Here is a 21,455-nt window from a genome sequence, read left to right on the forward strand (position 1 = left end):
GGTGACTACACATCTACAGGGCACTGGTGACTACATACCCACAGGGTACTGGAGACTACACATCTACAGGGTACTTGTGAATACACACCCACAGGGCACTGGTGACTACACATCTACAGGGTACTTGTGAATACACACCCATAGGGCACTGGTGACTACACACCCACAGGCACTGGTGACTACACACCCTCAGGCACTGGTGACTACACACCCACAGGGCACTGGTGACTACACACCCACAGGGCACTCACTGGTGATTCCACACCCACAGGGCAGTGGTGAGTACACACCCACAGGGCACTGGTGCCTGGGTCTTGTTCCTACTTAAGGCTGGTGGCTTGCTTGGGGACTGACCCTTCAGTACTGTGTTGTGGCCCCTCCATCCTGTTACCTTAGATTTTAGAGGCTCTTCACAGGAAGGTTCCCAAGGCCTAGCTGCAGAGATGGGTCCCAGCTCTGGAAACCTGAGCAACCTGGCTGGAATTGAGTCCTGCTGCCTGCCCTCCCAGTCAGAATCCCAGCCCCAGCTGAGATGTGCTTTTTTTCTCTACCACCCCTGTCTCCTCACCATGCAGGCCTTTCCCAAGCATCTCTCTCTACCTCCTCTGTCTTACGTGTTAGATCTTTGTCTGATGAATTATTTTACTTTGGGTCATTGTTCTTTTCTTATCTGATGTTTTCTCCTTAAAAAAAAAAAAATCTCAGGCTGGAGAGGTATCTCAGTGGTTAAGAGTCCTTGCCATTCTTCCGGAGGACATGAATTTGGTTCCCATTACCCATATGGGGTGACTCACCTGTAACTCCAGGTCCGGGTTTCCTATGCTGTCTTCTGACTTCCACAAGCACACACACACATGTGACACACACATGCACATACACGCATACACATAAATAAAAACAAATATTAAAAACATCTCCCAGACAATCTTGTTCTGTTGACACTAAGCTGAGAAATGATCTCAACAAAATGGCATCTTTGTGCGTAGCCCTGGCGGGGAAGGTTCTTTCAAAAGAACTTATGCTGAGTGAGTGAACAAGGGAGGGGCATTGAGGACCATTCTCCTGTCCTCCATGGGCTCTCAGTAAACCTGGACAGGAGCCTTTTTTCTTTGTCATTGTCCCACAGTTTAGGGCAGTGCACAGTGATTAAATAAATGTTCCATGATGGTGAGGTGGGCACGTTGCTTACATTAGATAGTTTCTGTCCTGTAACAAATACTGGAGGCAGTATTTGAAGAAAAGAGATGGGGGGTGGTGGTGGTGGTGGTATTTTGCTTTGTTTCAAGACAGGGTTTCTTTCTGTAAAACCTGGCTGTCCTGAAACTCACTCTGTAGTCCAGGCTGGCCTCTACTCAGAGATCCCCTGCCTCTTCTGCCTCGAACGTGCTAGGATTAAAGGCGCACCCCACCACTGGCTGCCTAGAAAAGAGGTTTGTTTTAGCTCACAGTTCCGGAGAGACTTGGAACACTGCTCCTGCATCAGGTCTGCCGGTGTGAGCGAGCGCATGGCAGAGCTAGCACAGGAGGAGAGGTAAACGCCTTGTCAGAAGCGAAGGGAGAAGGAGGTGCTGGGCTTGCGCCGTCTATAAGCATTCTCTCCGGAACTGCCAAGTTCCAGATTACAACACTTCTTTGATGCCTTCTTAGGCATGCCCTCAGTTTCCCAGTGGCTTCCCACTAGGACCCATCTCTTAAAGATCCTATTGCTTTCCTTGTATCCCCACCCTGGGGACCAGGCCCGCAACACATGAACTTTGGGAAGGCATTCAAGCTATATGCTCTTGGGAATATGACATTTAATTGTTTTTAATTGAGTTGTCTATGGATATTTTGTCTGCATGCATGTCTGTGTACCATGTATGAGCCTGGTACCCTCAGAGGTCAGGAGAGGTGCTGGATCCCCTGGAACTAGAGTTTCAGATGGCTGCAAGTCTCCATTGTGGACACTGGGAACAAAACGCAGGTTCCCTAGAAGAGCAGCCATGCTCTTACACAGTGGGTCATTTCTCCACTGCCACCACTCTGGCACCTGGACGTGCTAATGTTTGGAACTGGAAGTTATCGTGTTCCATTCGGTACCTTTCAACAGGAGGCTGAAGCCTGGAGAGGAAAATGCTTTCCCAAGATTCTCCTTGCCAATGAAGTTGATGAAAATCATTAATTTTGAGTTCTTTATATATTTTGTATATTAGCCATCTATCGGATGTGGGGTCTGTAGGATGCTGATTTGTCTTATTGACTATGTCCTTTGCCTTACAGAAACTTTCCAGTTTCATGAGGTCCCATTTATCAATTCTTTTTTTTTTTTTTTTTGGTTCTTTTTTTCGGAGCTGGGGACCGAACCCAGGGCCTTGCACTTCCTAGGCAAGCGCTCTACCACTGAGCTAAATCCCCAACCCCCCATTTATCAATTCTTGATCTTAGAGTGTGAGCCATTGGAGTTCTGTTTAGGAAATTCCCCCTGTGTCAATGAGTTCAAGGCTCTTTCTGTATCTTCCCTGTAAATCATCTGCTTTAAGTTTTTCAAATTCAATATTTGAGCATTCCTGGTATTGGGGATATAGTAACATTCTAACCAAATAAACATCTACTCATAGGGTATATTTAACCCAAACAAGTGTTTATCAATATGAGGTAGCTTTGAAATTGCCATATTGCCCAGTTCAGTGCTGAGCACTTCATATATACTCTATTTTCTTTATCTCCCGGGTGCTAATAGTACAGTGTATACCACCATGCCTGTTTGTTTTCCATTTGTTGGTTTGTTTGATTTTTTTTTTTTTTTTTGACATCTCACTATGTAGCCCTGGCTGGCCTGGAACTCACTGTGTATACCAGACTGATCCCCTTTTTTCTGCCTCTTGTGTGCTGGGATTAAAGGTGCTACTATGCTGTTTGTATGCATTTGCGCGCGCGCACGTGTGCGCACACACACACACACACACACACACACACACGCACACTCACGCTATAACACTTATATGGAAGTCAGAGGACAAGTTTCAGGAGACTCTTCTCTCTTTCTATCCTGTGGGTTCCAGGGATTAAACTCGTATCACCAGACTTTTTTTTTTTTTTCCCCCAGAGCTGGGGACCGAACCCAGGACCTTGCGCTTGCTAGGCAAGCGCTCTACCGCTGAGCTAAATCCCCAACCCCATATCACCAGACTTATAAACAAGTACCTTTAACCTAAGCCATCCCTGCAGCCCACCAGTCCTGGCTTAATGCGGTAATTAGGGGGTGAATCCAGTGTTTCATGCATAGCTTTCAGCACTGTACCAACAAAGTTACATCCTCAGATCTTAGCACACACTTTAAAATACTTGTTGAACTGGTTACAAGTAAGAAGTTCCCACTGTTCAGTTTTCCAGGGTTACTTATCATAGGTCAGTTGTGGTGGGCCCAGGATGGTTTCTGAGAGTCGAGAGGGAGTTCAAAGCCCTGTGCTACAAAGTCCTTGGGTGGAGCTTCCTGGTGGCACAATTCCTGCTGGTCCTCATTGTTTCTCTTGTGACTCACCTTCTGCTTTTATTTTCCCTTTAGAGTGTCATTTTGACCAGAGGAGCCAGGAAGCGAGTAAGTGCTGAGACTCCAGTCACCCAACAAGATGCTAATGGAATTTTTTTCTACAGGAAATATTTCACATGCACTTTTTAGAAATTTTGAACAAGAACAACCTTAAACTTATCCTTTAACTATGACCCCAGGATGACCTTTCATTTAACATGCAATGTTTTCTCTTCTCAGATATGTTTATATGTATACAAAAGTATATATTTATTTCTAAATGTAATAAAAGTTTTATTTTATGGCCTGTTTTTCACATAAATATTTAGAGTACCTTCATTGCTAATACAGTTTATTACACCATTTGAAATTATTGCATAATATTTAACTATATGTCCCTTCAGGCCACACCATAATGTGTTCCACCATGCCTCCCTTCCAAGCAGACGCTTGGACATTTGCTCTTTTCCCTACTCTGACCAACCTTCTAGCAGCAGTCACATACTCTATCTCTGAGCATGCCTTTGGTTACTTTGCTCCTGTAAATTCCTGCATATAAAAGTTGAGTCCAAGAATATAAAGTTATTAGGCTTGCGTAGATATTCCCACATCACTCTTTACAAAGGCTGTGCCATTCCTGGAAGCCCATCTTCCTCACTAATGATCTTGTTGTGTTCTAGTTTTATTGTGGAAGAGAAAAGTGTTGCTTTGTCCTGAATGTCTTTGATTGTTAGTAAAGATGAACACATCAAACACCTCACGGCCACTCTGGCACGGTATTTAACTCTATCAAGTAACGCAGAACTTCAACCCTTGACTTTTTTTTTTTATTTGCCTTAAAGAGCAAAATAAAAGACAGTATTTGTTTTACAAGTCATTTTTTAAAAAGGTAATCTTGATGGAGCAGATTGGAAGGCCAAATTTGGAGAGCAGTGGTTGGTGAACAGCTTGGCCTCTGGCTGTCTAAGCACTTTGCATAAAGCCTTTGGCAGCTAATTATGGCCTTCAGCTTCCCAGCTTTGTGGTGGGCGATAGGAAGAGCCTTGCTTCAGACAAAGGTCCACCACAGGATTTAAGGTGAGCCCTAATCCCAGGACAGAGGTGGCTATGATCTTCCAGGCACTGAGAACTCTGGCATCAACAGGTTCTTTGACTCTTCCATGAATGGTCTGTCTGTTGGACATTTTGTATTCTTGTGCACGAAAGATAGAACTTGGCTTCAGGGAGGACTTGTGAGTTAGGGGTTCCTGCAGCATTGGGTGCCTGTCCAAGCAGGTCAGTGCTCCTGAGCCTGCTGTGCCTTTGTTCAGGAGGAAGACTCAGGGACTGATGTGGGAGAAGGAGCCGATGACTGGGCCCAATCCAAAGCCGCTGTGCGGCCCCCTGACCAGCTGGAGCTGACTGACGCGGTGAGTGAGCATCCTTCCGTCTGCTCTTCTTGCTTCCTGCTTCCGAGGGTTCTTTCGAAGTGCCAATTAGAAGCCTACCTACGCAAGCTTACAGGTGCCTGGGGCCCTAAGTCTCAGAAGGACGGGAGGGAGGCTGGCTTCATGCATAAAACTGTTGATGTTTCTCTCCCTTAGGAGTTAAAGGAGGAGTTCACTCGGATCCTGACAGCAAACAACCCACATGCACCCCAGAATATTGTCAGGTACAGCTTCAAAGTAAGTCATGGCCTCCTGGGCGGGCCTTGATATCTGTCAGAAGCAACACTGACTGAGCATATTGTGAAAGACCCTGGCTGTGTTACAAGTGATCACTTGTAAACAGGTCCTTGGCCAGAAATCTGGGGTTTTACGAGGGGGGTTCCAGAGATATTTGAGGCTTTTTTTTTTAATTTATAGGACATTTTATTTGGTCCGTGTGTGTATGTGTGTGTGTGTGTGTGTGTGTGTGTGTGTGTGTGTGTGTGTGTGTAGGGGTGTGTGTGTATGTAGGAGTATGTGTGAGGAGAGAGAGAAAGAGACAGAGACAGACAGAGAGAGAGAAAGAGACAGAGAGAGACAGAGACAGAGAGCTCACATGTATGAAAGAGAGAAGAGAAGGGAAGAGGAGACAGGGTTAGAGAGTGCATGGAAATCAGAGGTCAGAGAGCGACTTTCTAGAGTTGCTTTTCTTTACACCCTGTCGAGCCAGGGGATCAAATTGAGGTTGTTAATCTTGAAGTGTTCCCTCCCCTGTCCTCTAAGTCCTCTCCCAAGCCCTTTTGAAATTTCTTAGTGAATCTCCTTAGAAGTCTTGCTGATTGCAAAGCCTTCAGTACCCTGAGGAGGAGTTTTTCTCTTGCAGTTCTGGGGACTGACTCCATTAAACCTAGAGCTTTGCACACACTGATCAAACACTCTACCACTGAGTTACATCCCCAACTTCTGTTGTTTCACATCCCCAGTATATTTTTGTTTTCAAGAAGATTGAATCATTTGGTTAGAAAAATGCCTTTCCAATATATAAAGCACGTTTTCCACCAACACAAGCTGTTAGATCTTTAGAAGCTTAGCTTTTTCTGCAGCCAAACACCAGGGTAGAGTACAGAGTCCCCTCTGAAAGAGATGTTGGCCTCACATCCACACAGGATCTCCCCATCTGAGAGGAATCCTGGCAGGCACTGGGCAAAGAGTCTCTTGATCTGATAGGCGGGCGGGCAGGCAGGTGACTTCCAGGGCCATCCTTTAGTAACCATGGTGTGAGCAAGTTCTGGTAGACACATCTGCCGCAAGCTTATCAGAGACAACACCATCTTCCGCCACAGAGGGGTTAGCTCCTGTAAGGACTGAATAGAATTCCAGAGTGCTTTGGAGCTAAAGTGGAAGCCATGCCTCTGTTTCCTGTTTCACTTTGGCGCTTTGTGTGTCATTCCATTCCTACTGTGCACCAGTGCAGAGCCTACGTGAAATATTTTTACGTAGACTATCTCAGACAGTCCTCGTGTTTCTTTGCTATAGAAACTATTTGAATAGAAACTATTCTTTGTTAGATTCTGATTAAATTACATAAAATGAATGGCAAATGACACACAGCCTGTGTTAGAGGGAGGATTTGAACTGGTTTGTCGAACTCCTAAGCAGGTCATATTGCTTCTTTAAACAACTTTTGCCAAGCGCAGTGGCTCTCACACTTGTTATTGCAGCACTTGAGGGGGAGGCGGAAGGAGGCAGGTCACTGAGACCCCGAGGCCAGCCTAGGATTCCCCACATGCAGACCCTGTCTCTGCAAACAAGCGAAACACTTTACACAGACACACACACACAGACACACACACAGACACAGACACACACACAGACACACACACACACACACAGACACATACACACACACACACACACACACACACACACACACACACACACACACACACACGGTAGACAGTAACCTTCTTTGTCCCTTGTCCTTCTTCCCAGGAAGAGGACACTCAGCTTTTTATTTGTTTAACTTTTTGAGACAAGGTCTCCCCATACAACCCAAGCTGACCTTGAACCCATCATGCTTGCAACGTTTGACTCCTTTGTTTTAGAGAGGGGTTTGTGCCCTGAAGCCACCCATTTAAAACTTACAATGATGACTCTTGGCTACTCACAGATTGTATAGCTCTCAACACAATACATTTCCAGGTTCCCATTCTCATTGTTTCATAGAGAAAATCTCCTGTGACCCGAGCTGACCTTGAGTTTACCGTGTAGCTGAGTATGACCTTGAACTCCTGATCCTCCTGCCTTCGCTCCTGAGTGCTAGGATTATAGGTGTGCACCACCATGCCAGGCTTAGAACACTTTACTTTCCCCACAGGAAGCTCCATTCCTCGAACTGTTACTACTCAACCCTCCATCTCCTCCAGCCCAGGAGGCACTGTTGTTGTTACTGTTTTTATCTACATTTGCCTCTTCAGGTCATGTCTGGTGATGGGTCTGACTTTGTAGTCGTGTGTGCCTGGCTTCTTTCATTCTCCACGATGTTTTCAATGCTTCCATGCTATAGCATACGTCAATGCCTCAAGTCGTCCTATTGCCAAATAATACTTCATGCTGTGCATATGCAGCATTTCCCTCATCTGTCCATCAGTCGACGAGCATTCGGATTGTTTGCTCTGAGGGCAGTTCTCAATAATGCTGCTATGAACATCTGTGTGCATCTTTGTGAAAAATCTCACGACCGCACTGCTTCGTATTCAGATTACATAGTCAGCCCTCCACAAAGACGCTGAAGCAAATCCTGATGTGCTTCTCAAAAGATGCTAATCAAGAGTTTTGCTAATGGCGGGCAGTACAGAGGTTGGAGGGGAGCTGCCTTTCCCTTTCTGAAGTCATGGTAGATTGTGGCACAACTTCCTGTCTTGACCCTAGGAAGGGGAGGTGGTTCTGGGATTTGGTGGACTGGCTGTGGCAAGAGCACTGTAGGCCAGGTGTCCCCTTCCTGCTCTCCCTTCAAGTGAACTGTCAGCTGCCTATCTCCCAGGAAACCTTGCCTTGCCCGTGTTTCCAGTGCCTCTTTGGCCTGTTGGCTCCTCCCACACAGCCTGTCTCTATCTTGTTGGTGCTGGAAGGTCCAGTCATAGGGTCCAAAGCTGCTACCTTCACCGATGTGCTAAAGAATCTGAGTTCCAGGGTTGGGGATTTAGCTCAGTGGTAGAGCACTTGCCTAGCAAGTGCAAGGCCCTGAGTTCAGTCCTCAGCTCCGGAAAAAAATAAAAAATAAAGAATCTGAGTTCCAGCCCTGAATTGAAGAGGAAGTTCCTAGGTGCCTGTTGAGGACAGGATGGAGGTGAAGTCTTAACGACAGCTGCATGGACCATTTGCTCTCATGGGGGCCTCTATCACCATACATTTAGTTACTGTCTTATTGAGGGTCCATGCTGATTATGTGTGAGGCATTGCGTTAATGGACTGCTTTCACTATTGTCAGTTCTTACACTATCTTGCAAATTGGATATCATTGTATTTAATAGAAGAAACTAGGGCATGGAGGGTTATGATAAGGTCATGACGTTCATAAGGAGCAGGCTAAGGAACTGAGCTCGATTCTGCCACCAGACACCATGCTCTGACCCACTCCACTTTCTCATTTGCCATCCACCTGGGGTACTGAGAGGAATGGCTTCCCAATGGCAGAGCTTTCCAGGCGGTTGTGGATTGTGACAATGAGCTTCCCAGTCCTCCCAGGCCACGAGGGGTAGCTACAGAAAGCCTATGGGCTGGTATCCTCTGGTATGGCTTTGATTTTTTAAATCTCAGGATTCCGTACAGCTATAATTATCTTCCACATGATGCAAAATGGTTGAACAGAACTGTTTTAAAAGAAGGAAGGGGGCCTCTGGTCTCCAACACCATTTTCGTGGTTGCTAATCAACAAGGAGATGTCCACAAGAACGCCAGACCACAAGCTCTGTGAAAGAACGAACTCTGTCTGTTCTTGTTCTGCTTTATACCCCGGGCACCTAGAGAAGAGTTGGCACAGTGTAGCTGATCAAAAATTATTTGTTAAATGAACAAATACGGTTTCCTGGGCTCGAAGCCCAGTCCTGCTTCCCATTTACTATGTGACCTGGACAAGTGCCCACACCTAAACTTCTCTGGACCTCTGAGGTCCTCTTGGATAGAAGTCGGGACATTAGGGATTTGCTTGTCTCTGATGTTCTGTTCCTTCCGACATCCACTAAAGTGGCATGGTGGTGAGGCCATGCCAGGTGTGTTGGATGATTATGTCTGACCTGCCCAAGGCCTGTGGTAAGGCAGGTGAACTGGAACTCCTTGGCATGGATGTAGGAGACAAGGCACCTGGACTAGTGCTCTGTAAATGTGGGCTGCTTCAGGCTGGAAGCAGAGGATATTTAATAATAAGTCTTTGAGGCTGGGCAATGGTAGTTCACATCTGTAACCCCAGTACTTGAGAGGCAGAGCCAGGCAGCTCTCTGGGTGGGAGGCCAGCCTGGCCTGCACAGGGCATTCCAGGCCAGTGTGAGCTATGTAGTGAGACTCGGTCTCAAAAAAAAATTTTTTTTTAAAAAAGTCTTTGATGAGAGCTTTAAAAAATCATATTTTGTCTTTTTCAAGCAAAAATACAGTGAAAAAAATCTTGTTAGCTGATTATTAGGAACTATAGTTTCTTTAATAAAGGTGAACTGGGGGCTTTAGAGCAGCAGTTCTCAGCCTGTAGGTCTTAACCCCTTTGGGGTCAATTGACCTTTTCATAGGACTGCCTGAGACCATTGTAAAACACAATTATTTACATTAGAATTCATAACAGTAGCAAAGTTACAGTTATGGAGTAGCAATAAAAATAATTTTATGGTTGGGGGTCATCACAACAAGAGGAACTGTATTAAAGAGTTGCAGGGTTAGGAGGGTTGAGGACTACTGCTTAGAGAATTAAGGAAGGCTACATTCTGACACCAGCCCTCACTGGGATCGCCAGTCTGATTTAGGCACTCTCTTTTCAGGAACGCACATACAAGCTTATTGGTTTTGTGAACCAAATGGCAATTCACTTCAGTCAGGTGGGGAACCTGATACCCAAAGACTCAGATGAAGGCCGTCGACAGCACTACCGTGATGAGCTGGTGGCAGGTAGGACTGTGGACTGCCCAGTCTGAGGCTGCAGCCCCAGCCTGACTGTTTGAGGAGGAGCTGGTTCCTCCAGAGCTTTGCAGGGTCTCTACTCCCATGATGTCTAGCAGCAAGCTGTCCTGGACAGGCCCAGGAGCTCACCCAGGTCAGGGAGAGCCCAAGGGACAAGCAGAGCCTGAAAGACAGGAAGACAGTAACGGAGCAGGCTTGGACCCTGAACTCACCAACAATATCCTGTACAGGTTCACAGGAGTCAGTCAAGGTGGTGACTTCAGACACAGAAATCCTTGAAGAAGAGGAAGAACCCAAAGAAGGAGAAGGAGAAGGAGAAGGAGAAGCAGAAGGAGAAGCAGAAGCTGGGAGCCAAACGGACGTACCTGCTGCAGCCGAGGTGTGCATGAGGCTGCTCTTTGTCCCGCCATTCACATAAGCTGTGGGTGGACGCTTGGAAGTGACTTGGGGAGAAAGAGGGAGGTGGAGGCTGCAAGGCCAGTGCTTCTGGCAGCATCCTCGAAGCCTCCCCATGTTACCAGGCCAGGGCTCCCTTCCCGGAGGCCTGACTTCACACCATCTCCTCCCACAGTTAAGCCCTGGCCTCCTGATCTTTCTTTCCAGACGACTGAAAAGGTGATTGAAGAAGAACTGATGGCTCCTGTGCAGCCCAAGGAGCGAAAACTCACGAACCAGTTTAACTTCAGCGAGCGAGCATCTCAGACCTTCAACAACCCTCTCCGGGTAGCTCCCACTTTTACTTTGAAACTCCATGTTGGTCAGTGGCAAGGTGGACACAGGCCTGAGACCAGTCCTTGCAGGCTCGAGCCTGGCAAGTGTGACAGGGCAGACTACAGTTTCTCTCTCCAAACAGAATGGAAATCATGTAACTGTACAAACTGGAGTCCCCGTAAGCCATCCAGGCAGTCAGAGGGCGGTAGAGGCCCCAGACTCCACTGAGAACTGAAAGTTGGGCTGGAGTTGGAAGAGGGTGTATAAATCAGGACTGAAGTGTGCCAGGGCATGGGGAGTGTTGGGACAATACAAATGAAGTTGATGGTCTCTGTGGTAGACCAGCTTGGAAAAGCGAGAACATTTCCTGACTCTGAAGGAACCTGAGAACTAGGCTGAGAGAGCCTGGCACAGTTTTAGGTGAGGTGTGCTCACGAAAGTCTTCTATGGTAGGGTATCTGTGATGGAGGGTAGCACCCATCACCCTGTGTGGCCCTCAGGCTTATGTTGGATAATTGGGGTGATACATAATGGGGAGGAAGCAACTTACACTGCTCGATGCAGAAACCCATATTGAAGAGAAGCCTTCTCTTTAAGGGATATTAGCCCCAGTGCTTGTGGGAGGCTGGCTTCTATGCCCTGTGTCTGGAGGCTGGTGACAGGCTGGTTCCTTGCAATCTGTCCATCCTCTACCCGGATCTTTTCTTTATTAAAACCTGGTATAACTGACCTTTGCTGCCCTTGCCCTCCAGCTTAGGCTGAAGAAGGCCAGAATGGAAAAACAAATGCGGGATTTGAATAATCCAGACTTTCACCAGGATCTCTTTTGCTTCCCCAGCCCTGTTACACCCCTTCCTCAGCGCTAACCAAACACTCCTACAGAGGCACTGTTGGGTTAGATGAGAGGGAGGTGAGGCTCATCTCTGGGTTTCCTGTGATCATTGTTCCCTAGGATCGAGAATGTCAGATGGAGCCTCCACCTCGGACAAACTTTTCAGCCACAGCCAATCAGGTAAGATCCTGGGTCAGCCCAAAAGCTGTCACCATCTGTACTCCCTTGCATCCTGAAACATTTGGCAGCAGAGGTGACCAGCATGGCTATGAACTCCTCTGATAGTCTGCCTTGATTATCCACCCACCGTTGTCCTGAGTATTCAGTCTCTGAACCCTGGAACTATAGGTCCTCAGCAGTGCGTTCTGGACCAGCCACATGCTCCCTGGGGCAAGACTGTTCACATGGCTTGGAGGTGTGGCTTCTGGAGCTCCCCCCCAGAACATGGGAGAATGCTTGTTCCCAGGGGCTCTAGGAAGCCTGTAGCACCCTGTGATTGTCTTTCAAGTACCAACATTCTGACTGCCTTCCCAGCAGCCTTCAGCATTCTTGAAGACCCTCTCCCCACTAAGCCCTCCTAGCTAGCAATGCTGACTTGGACAGGATCTGGTGCTAGCAGAACAAAGGTCAGGCTCTGCTCTTCCTGCTGTGAGATCCTGGGCACAGTAGCTTCACTTATTTCTTAATACTTCAGTTTCTTCCTTTGTCAGTAAAGGATGATAAGCCGCCTCATAGAGGTGTTGGAGGCTCCGAATGAGATAACAAATGCTGAGGTGCATTGCAGAGAGACCTGTGGGTAAATCTTTAAATGTAAGGTGTGCCTATCTGGCCTCCAGGTGGCAGTGACTGCCCGGTCTGGGGAACACACTGGGATCTGCTGCGTTTGCCCAGTCCCGGATCCTTGCTGCTGCTTCTGCTACAGCCCTTGGTTTTCTTTCCTTCGGTCCCATTGGCAAAATACCTATTTATTTCCTTCTAGTGGGCAGTGAAGTAGACAACCAGCTCGAGCCCATGGATTTATCCTGTTTCCATGGAGGCAGACAGTTTTTCTACAAACGTTTTTAAATGTGTGTGTGTGTGTGTGTGTGTGTGTGTGTGTGTGTGTGTGTGTGCGTGCACATGTGCGTGCGTGCGCACACATTTGCTATGCAATGGAGGTCAAAGGACAGCTTGCAGGAGTTAGGTTTTTTTTTCCACCATGTGTGTTGCAGGGATTGAACTCGGATCATCAGCCTTGGTGGGAAGGGCCTTTATCTCCGAGCTATCTTTTTTAAATATAATTTTTCATGGATATTTTATGTATGTACATTTCAAATGTTATCCCCTTCCCCCCTCTCCCATAAACCCTTTTCCCTACCTCCTGCTTCTGTGAAGATGCTCCCATTCCCACCCACCCACTCCCACCTCAACACCCTGGCATTCCCCTACACTGGGGAAAGGAGCCTTCACAGGACCAAAGGCTTCTCCTCCTATTGATGCTGAACAATACCATCCTCTGCTACATATGTGGCTGGAGCCATGGGTACTCATTGGTTGGTGAATTAGCTCCTTGGGAGCTATCTCTGAGCTATCCAACCAGCCTGGGGAAGATTTTTTTTAAATGATTCCTAATTTAGTTTTAGAAGTCTCCAGTGATTTGTTAGTTACCTAGTCCTAGTGACTGCACATTTTCTCTTCTGGGTGGGGGCTGAAACTTAGAATAATATTGATTGATTTCCAGCTTAAGATTCAGCCCCTGGGGGTTGGGGATTTAGCTCAGTGGTAGAGCGCTTACCTAGGAAGCGCAAGGCCCTGGGTTCGGTCCCCAGCTCCGAAAAAAAGAACCAAAAAAAAAAAAAATTCAGCCCCTGTACTTCTGGGTGGATAAGCCTATCTCGGAGGAACCCTGAAAACTCCTTCCTTACTGTTCTCAAGTGGGTGATTAGCAGGGAAGACAGACTTTGAACATGTAACTATAAAGAGCCAACTGAATGGTGCTGTGGGAACACTTGATGGGTTAACACAACCAAGTCCTGCAAGCTGGCCAGCAGGCCAGTGAAAGCTGTGCCCTGCGGTGACTCTCGCCTTGCTCTTGACTAGTGGGAGATCTATGATGCCTATGTAGATGAGCTCGAGAAACTGGAAAAGACCAAAGAGAAGGAGAAGACCAAGACTCCAGTGGCTAAGAAAACAGAGAAGATGGCCATGAGGAAACTAACATCTATGGAGTCTCAGGTTGGTGAGGTGTCTTCAGTTCTGTCCCAGAATGTCTAGGTATGGTCTTGGCTGTAGGTAAATAGTAGCTCAGGGATTTAGAAGGGTTCCACAGACCCTCAAAAGAAAAGGCTGATATTGAGGTGTGGATGATTTCTTACCTTGGGAGAAGATGTGATGGCAGCTAGAATTGTGCCTAGTAGTTCACACTGTCTCTCCAGTTGCCATTTTGAGGGTCAGAAGGGTTTGAGGATCACGAGCCTAGGACAGACTTTTTTCTTTTTCTAAAGTGTGTATTATCTGTATTGCAGGGAAGTTAAGGAGTCTGCTCTTCTACCTTCAGTCCTCTGTCTGTGTCTGGTTGTTAAATCGAGTGTGATGGTTTAGTTATCAACTTGACAGGATCTAGAATCAGCTAGGACGAAGTCTCAGTGGGGAATTATGTAGACCTTATTGGCCTCTGGGCATGTCTGTGAGGGATTGTCTTGATTACATTAATAGATGATGGAAGACCCAGCCCACTGTGGGTGCCACTATTCCCTGGGCTTGAGTGCTAGGTTGATAAGAGTGGAGAACACGTACATTCTCTCTCCCCTGACTGTGATGGTGACTAGTTGCCTCAAGTTCCCGCTGCCTTGAATTGCCTGCTGTGATGTACTATAACCTGGAGTTTTGAGTTAAAAATAAACTATTATCCCCATAAGTTCTTTTGTCAGTGAATTTTTATAACAACAACAGAAGTAAAACTAGGTTAGTGAGTCTTCAGGGCCATGAGCCAGTCCAAAACTGATCCTAGATACTATCAGCATCAGATCAATGGATGCAACTGTCTTGAGTTGTATTGATCATAAGAAGCCAAGTGGGAGTTTTAGAAAGACCATGTTTGGGGACAGAACAGTGCAGCCAGCAGGAGTTTGGGGATCAGCATAGAATAAAGTAATATAACACAGGATTATGTTATGGGGAGATGGCCACAGGAGATGCTGGAGAACCTCATCTGTTCCAGCAGCAGAGAGAAATCTGGTTCAGGAGATGGAGTCCCAGAGTAGAGAATCTGTGGGTGTGACCTGCCTTGGAAGAGGGTCACAAGAAGCTAGGGGACGGTTTCAGCACTTTGGAGAGCGCCCAGGGCGTCTTTCAGGGAAGTGGCTCTGTTCCTCTCCAGCCTTACTAGAATTGAACTCAGTTAAAGAACGTCTATTTTCTTTTATCTTAGGTGTGTCCACTTCCTCTTAGCTCTGCTCCATGGTCCTGATGTCACTTTTGAAGGGAGGTCTGAGGGTCCTGTGCTTTGACTTATAGTCAGGGTTCCTTGGTTTGCTTTGTTTTGAATCACTAACCAAGAACTGAGTAATCGAAGACGTGGTGAGAACCTCAGTTCCAGGGTGGGATAGAGCCCCTGCCTTGAGGGCTTTGTGAGGATCCTCGGCTTCCTTGCACCATTCCTCAGATGATGGGGACTGCAGAGGAGCTCTGGCCTGGGTTAGGGTTAATGTGAAGATCTGCCAGGGTTTGGGCTCTTGGCTCTACTGGAACCCATAATGGCAGAAACCCCAACTAGAATCATTAAGACCCAGAAACCAGGAGAAAACTATGTGGCTGAGCCCAAAAGGTGATCTGGGGCCTAAAGATGGTGTACAACATCTCCTGTCATAGATCTTCCAGCTTTGCTGACGTGGAGAACAGGGATACAGGCAGGTTCTGCCCTTCTTTCCCAGTGAGCACCTGGTAAGAAAGCCAGTGGAGGTCAGTCCTAGCTGGGAATTCTCAGCACTGAGCTAGGCTGCCTATAGAACAGAATGAGAAAGGCTGTGTCCTTCTCCTCTGCCCAGGCCTAGAACCTGAGCAGAGAAGCAATGTTTCCTCAAAGACCTGTCTATTTAGGTTGATAAGAATCTCAGGTGAGAGCAGAGAGAAAAGAAAGTAAGTTCATGGGACCTTCCCAGAACTTACTAGGTCTCTAATAATGGACCTAGGACTCGGGCTCATTGCTGACTTGGCTGAATACACAAAGATGAATGCAAGCTTGTGCAGTCTAAAGACTTGGCATGCATAAGGGAATAGGGTCAGAAGCTGCAGTTCAGTCAGAACCTATAAAGAGATGTGGCTACTCCAGCAGCACAGCTTAGGGCAATGGAGGCGATAGCCCTCATCTCTCCTCTGAGCACGTCAAGGTCCTGGGCAGACAGGACAAGGACACTGTCAGACTGAGCCTGGCTTTGTTAATAGGAGCTGGAGCGGGGTTGGGGGTTTGGCTCAGAGGTAGAGCGATTGCCTAGCAACCGCAAGGCCCTGGGTTCGGTCCCCAGCTCCGAAAAAAAGAAAAGGAAAAAAAAATAGGAGCTGGAGCTTACTGAAGCCTCCATCCCACCCCCACAAATGTAAAGCCATCTTAATGAGCTTGGAAGAGAAGCAAAGGTTGATGTGGGGAAGTGAGTTTCCTTCAGGTACGTAGCTCCCTGGGCCAGGGGAAAGAGTTCAGACTATAGGTAGACCAGCCAGGAAAGTGGAGTCAGTTAACTGTCAGCTATCTGTCTGCAGCAAGCATGGCCTCACATAGGGCTTGCCCTGGACCTGGAAAAGAAGGGGATTGTGCTTTGGGTCCAGAGGTGGGCAGTACCTGGGAGCAGGTGGATCTGGGCACTGTGTCACAACTCCCATATCTGCCCCTCCTCCCTCCTTGCCTAGGTTTTTGTGATAAATAGAATTGGTCTAAGGTGTGTTGAAAGGCCCTCAAAGAGCAGTTTCCCAGATGCTGATGTGTGAGCCTCCACCACTCAACTGTGTTTCTTCTGACTGCATTGCCACCGGGAACAGAGTTGAACAGCATGAGTGTTGTTGCTCACTGCCCAGAGTGGTCTCTCAGAGATGCTGTCCATCCATCCTCACTCTGTCACAAGGACGATGGCGCAGAGAATCAAAGTAACTCCTTCTGGGGCTGGGGATTTAGCTCAGTGGTAGAGCACTTGCCTAGGAAGCGCAAGGTCCTGGGTTCGGTCCCCAGCTCCGAAAAAAAAAAAAAAGAACCAAAAAAGAAAAAAAAAAGTAACTCCTTTTTACTCCGTGCACTAAGGAAGAAATGCATACACATCTGTGTGATCTAGAACCTAGTCTCTTTTGGAACTTTTTTTTTTTTTTGGTTCTTTTTTTTTTGGAGCTGGGGACCGAACCCAGGGCCTTGCGCTTCCTAGGTAAGCGCTCTACCACTGAGCTAAATCCCCAGCCCCTCTTTTGGAACTTTTAAATCAGATTTTATTTTATTTAATGTGTGGGAGGAATGTCTCACCTGAGCCTTAGCATGTGTGGAAGACAGAAGACAATCTGTGGGAATCGTTTCTCTCCTTCCACCATGTGAGTCCAGGGGATAAACTCAGGTCTTTGAGCTCAACCCCCTGAGCGACCTTGCCAGCCCTAGAACCTAGTCTATAAATCACAGCCCAATATGGCCTCTCCCAGGAGTGCTGATCTTCAGGAGCCATGTGTCTGACCCCTGATCACCCTCTGGGCACCCAATTAGCTTGTTCTCTCCAGCCACTCACCCCAAACTCTTTGCACTTTTCTTTTTAAAGGTTTATTTTGATTATTTTTAGTTATGTGTATGTGGGGGCAGGGTTATGTGCACATACGTGTGGTGCCCTTGGAGTCCTGATGTCACTGATTCTCTGGAGCTGGAGTTCCAGGCTGTTTTCAGCCACCCAGACTGAGTGCTGGGAACAGAACTCTACTCTTCTGCAGGAGCAGTCTGTGCTCTTAACTGAGGAACCATCTCTCCAGCCCTCCTTGTGCTTTTCTTGCCAGCCCCATATTTCTTGCTTCTCTGAGAACCTGCCAACTGGCTTCCTTCACGCATTTATGGAAGCTGCCTCTTTACTCAGGGGTCATTTTCCAGGGTAGAACTTGCTGCTTTGTCTGTGGTCTAAGAGGGCCCTGGGTTGGCAGGCTCAGTTCTGTCGTACGGTCCATGCACAGCTCATCTCCACACAGCCGGGCATCTGTGGCACCTGAGCCTGAACCTAAAGGAGGAATTTGGGCTGGAGGCCTTATGTGAGAATCTGTCATTCCCTGATCTGAGAAAGCCTCTGTGCTCCCCCTCCCATCCCCACAGAAAGCCTCTAACAGGTCCTTGAGTGTTCTGCCTTCCAATTCCTGGACTTTGTTCAGTGCCTTTTCTTGAGCTCAGAGAGATGCTTTTTCCCCAACCCCAGATGGGAGAGTGACAGCAACTTTATCCAGGGACCAGATATGTCTGCTTTGACCCTTGTGCACCTTCAAGGAAAGGGCTCCTACTATATGGTCTATTTGGCTGTGAGCCATTTCTGAGTCATCTAGAATAGATAACCACAGGGTTACATTGCTGAACCAGTTGCAAATCTGGGTTTTGGCTCAGGGCCAAACCTTACCAGGCACTAATGAGGGCTTCTGTATTCCACAGAGTGATGATATCACCAAAGTGACCCAAGCTGCTAAAATCGTGGAGCGAATGGTCAACCAAAATACATACGATGATGTCGCTCAAGGTAAGACTTGAAGAAATAGTAATTTTCATTATTTTTAGGTATGTTGTGCCTTTTTTTTGTCTGAATCCTCCATACATATGTGCCATGTCCACGAAGGCCAGAAGAGGGCAGAGATCTGGAACTGATGTTGTAGGCACCTATGAGCTGCCTTACGGTAATGGGAACCAAACCCACATCTTTTGCAAACACTCTTAACTGCTGAGCCAACTTGCCAGTCCAGGAATTAGTATTTAAAATTCTTCACCAAAGTCTAGTGTTTGAGTGTTCCACTATAGTAAGTCCTATAGTAAAGGGGGGAAATAAAAACAAAACAACAAAACAAAAGCAACCACCGTGTCTCCTCCTCTGAATGTCATTGAAGAAGTAAGACCTTTGCAAGTCCACCATGAATGATGGTGTGCAAACAGTGAAGGCAGTGATCCAATCTGACATGTGGCCAGAATGAGCTGCAGAATAGTAATCTAATGCCACCTTCCCAGCAGTCCTGGGGCCAAAGCTGCCTGACCAGTGAGTAGCACAGAGAAGCCAGATATAGGTCTTGAGCTAGTGCTCTTGTCTCCACCCAATTGGCTTGAAGATGCTGGCACTAGAATTCACAGGAGAAGAACTGCTCAGGGGACCCTGAAAGAAGAGAGAAATGACAATGATGGTAGATGCCTTTAGTCCCAGCACTTGGAGGAAGAGGCAGATCGATCTCTGTGAGTTTGAGGCTAGCCTGGTTTACAAAGAGAGTCCAGGACAGCCATGGTGACACAAAGAACCCTGTTTCAGAAAGAAAGAAAGAAAGAAAGAAAGAAAGAAAGAAAGAAAGAAAGAAAGAAAGAAAGAAAGAAAGAAAGAAAGAAAGGGAGGGAGGAAGGAAGGAAGGAAGGAAGGAAGAGAAGGAAAGAGAAAGAGAGAAAGAGAGAGAAAGAAAGAAAGAAAGAAAGGAAGGAAGAAAGAAGGAAGGAAGAGGAGAAGGAAGGAAGGAAGAGGAGAAGGAAGGAAGGTAGAAGATAAATACGGGATTCACGGGAAGGGTCTGGCAGGGCTTAGGGAGTACTGGATTAGGTGGCAGGGGATAAGCGGGGTCTGCGGGAGGTGCAGAGAGAGGGTCTTCTCAGCAGATGGTGGCATGAGCAGTGACTTGGTGGCAAGAATGAGTAGGAATTGGTTCTTCTGAGAGGAGCAGAGGCTCAAGTGTGTGCACAGGAGCTGTTGGGAAGTGGAGGGAAGGCAGTTGGGGCCTCCTCCATAGACAGTTGAGAGGCTGTGACACGAGCGAGGTGCTAGGCAGAGCAAGGCTCAGTGAGAGGCTAGGCGAGGATGTGACCAGGCAGAGTTCAGGAACAGAGGTAAAGGTATGGGGCGGAACAGGCTCTGTGCCTGGTTAGGCTGTAGCCCAAGGGACGGAACAAAGGGAGAGTTGTAGTAGCAGAAAGCAGGCGGCAAAGCTCAGTGGGCAGGGCCTGTGTGCCAGGCTCTGTGCTGTCCACTTGGATACAGTATTTTCTGTCTGCTAAGCAACTCTACTGTGACATGAATAGCATGCATGATGATCCCCATTTTACAAAGAGAAACCCAACCCTAACATGCTGCCAATTGAACAAAGTCACAGCCAGAGAGAGCCATGAGGGGTGGAGCCAGGAATGGAACTCGGGCCCCTTGGTAGATCTGTTGATAAGCACTTCACCACTAGCCTACAGAGCTGCTGAGCTGGAGGAGGTGTCTCTCAGGAGCACACTCAGTAGATCCATCGTAGGACTAGTTAGCAAGGAGGTGAAGATAGAACCAGATTCAGCAATGCTCCAGTGCTGGGGGCCTGGGAATTCTGGTGTCTCTGACAGTGCCAAGGAAACAGAGCCCTTCCCATGGTGTGAGCAGCCGATTCGCAAGTGGCCTGTATTTCCCAAAGAGGCTGTGCATTTACGCGGAACAGCTGCCTCCCGGGAGTTGGCAATGCCATGCTGGCTGGGCTCCTTTGCTGTCGGCCTTGGGCCCTTCTTGGTGACTTGATGCTCATTGCTCCCTCGCAGGACACAAAGACTAAGGCTGCCAAAGGCTGCCAAGACTAGCGGCCTAAACAAGCCCCCTCGTTATCGTTCAGGCTGGAAAGCGATCGTGAGTGCTCTGCGAAGCTGTCAAAGTGTGCAGCAGTTGTGAAAGGACCTGTCACTCACACAGCTCCCTTCCTGAGACCCAGGCTCTGCAAGTGGCCCACCACAGGGCTGCAAACCTGATTAATATCCATGGAGAAATTGGCCTTGTGCACTATACAGTTCCATAAAAGAATACAGTTCCATAAGAATGCATTGAACTTTGATTCTTTTAATTGCACTGTGTTTTCCCTTTGGGAAAGTGTAATCATGAAAAAAGAAATAAAAATAAAGAAGTGTTACCAATTAATCCCCACACTGAAATGAGGGATTTGCAAAATTCCCTCAAGCTTAGGAATTTTGATGTGATCAAGAGTCACACCTTTCTTTTTTTTTTTTTCTTTGTTCTTTTTTTTTTTTTTTTTTTTTTTTTTCGGAGCTGGGGACCGAACCCAGGGCCTTGAGCTTGCTAGGCAAGTGCTCTACCACTGAGCTAAATCCCCAACCCGGAGTCACACCTTTCTAACCACTTAATTAATTTATTTTTTGTTCCAAGACAGTTTTGAGGTTTGATTGTATCTTAAGGTATGGGGCACTGTGGGAGGAACCAGGCAATGACTGGGCATGTCCCAGACTGTGTAGAATTAGAGAGTCCCTTCTAATTGGCCATCCTGACTGAAAAAAGACAGAACGATTGCCTGAATGTTGCTTTATTTCCTTGAATTCTTTGAAAGGACTTTGGGTCTCTGCTCTATGGCCTTTCCTGTCCCATGCATTGGACACATTGTTCTGCTCTCTAGGGCCTGTGTGGCATGGAAGTCAGACAAAAAGACTGGCATGTCTTAGTAGAGGAGAGGGAGGACTGGAAGAGACAAAGAAATTAAGTCTACTCAAAATAGCCATATTCAGGTGGCTGAGACAGGAGGATTGCCATGAGCTCCAGGCCAGCCTGAGCTATGTCCTAGCACATACCTGTAGTACTAGGTACTTAGAAGGCTGAGGCTGGAGGATCACTTGAGCCCAGATGTCGCAGTCCAGGTTGGGTAATAT

General features: G+C 47.3%; 1 protein-coding gene across 1 annotated transcript in view; it reads left to right on the plus strand.

Annotated features, from left to right (window-relative positions):
- The window catches only part of Dnai1 (dynein, axonemal, intermediate chain 1), a 69,669-nt gene that overhangs the window by 21,213 nt on the left and 27,001 nt on the right, over window positions 1–21,455 (plus strand). Inside the window, 9 exon segments of the mRNA NM_001024342.1 lie at window positions 3,545–3,577; window positions 4,819–4,917; window positions 5,092–5,172; window positions 9,939–10,065; window positions 10,308–10,456; window positions 10,681–10,800; window positions 11,741–11,800; window positions 13,700–13,834; window positions 18,246–18,330. Of these exon segments, the coding sequence (NP_001019513.1) occupies window positions 3,545–3,577; window positions 4,819–4,917; window positions 5,092–5,172; window positions 9,939–10,065; window positions 10,308–10,456; window positions 10,681–10,800; window positions 11,741–11,800; window positions 13,700–13,834; window positions 18,246–18,330 (889 nt within the window).

Source organism: Rattus norvegicus, chromosome 5 (assembly GCF_021556685.1).
Source record: "Rattus norvegicus strain SHRSP/BbbUtx chromosome 5, alternate assembly SHRSP_T2T, whole genome shotgun sequence".
Taxonomy (NCBI): Eukaryota; Metazoa; Chordata; class Mammalia; order Rodentia; family Muridae; genus Rattus; species Rattus norvegicus.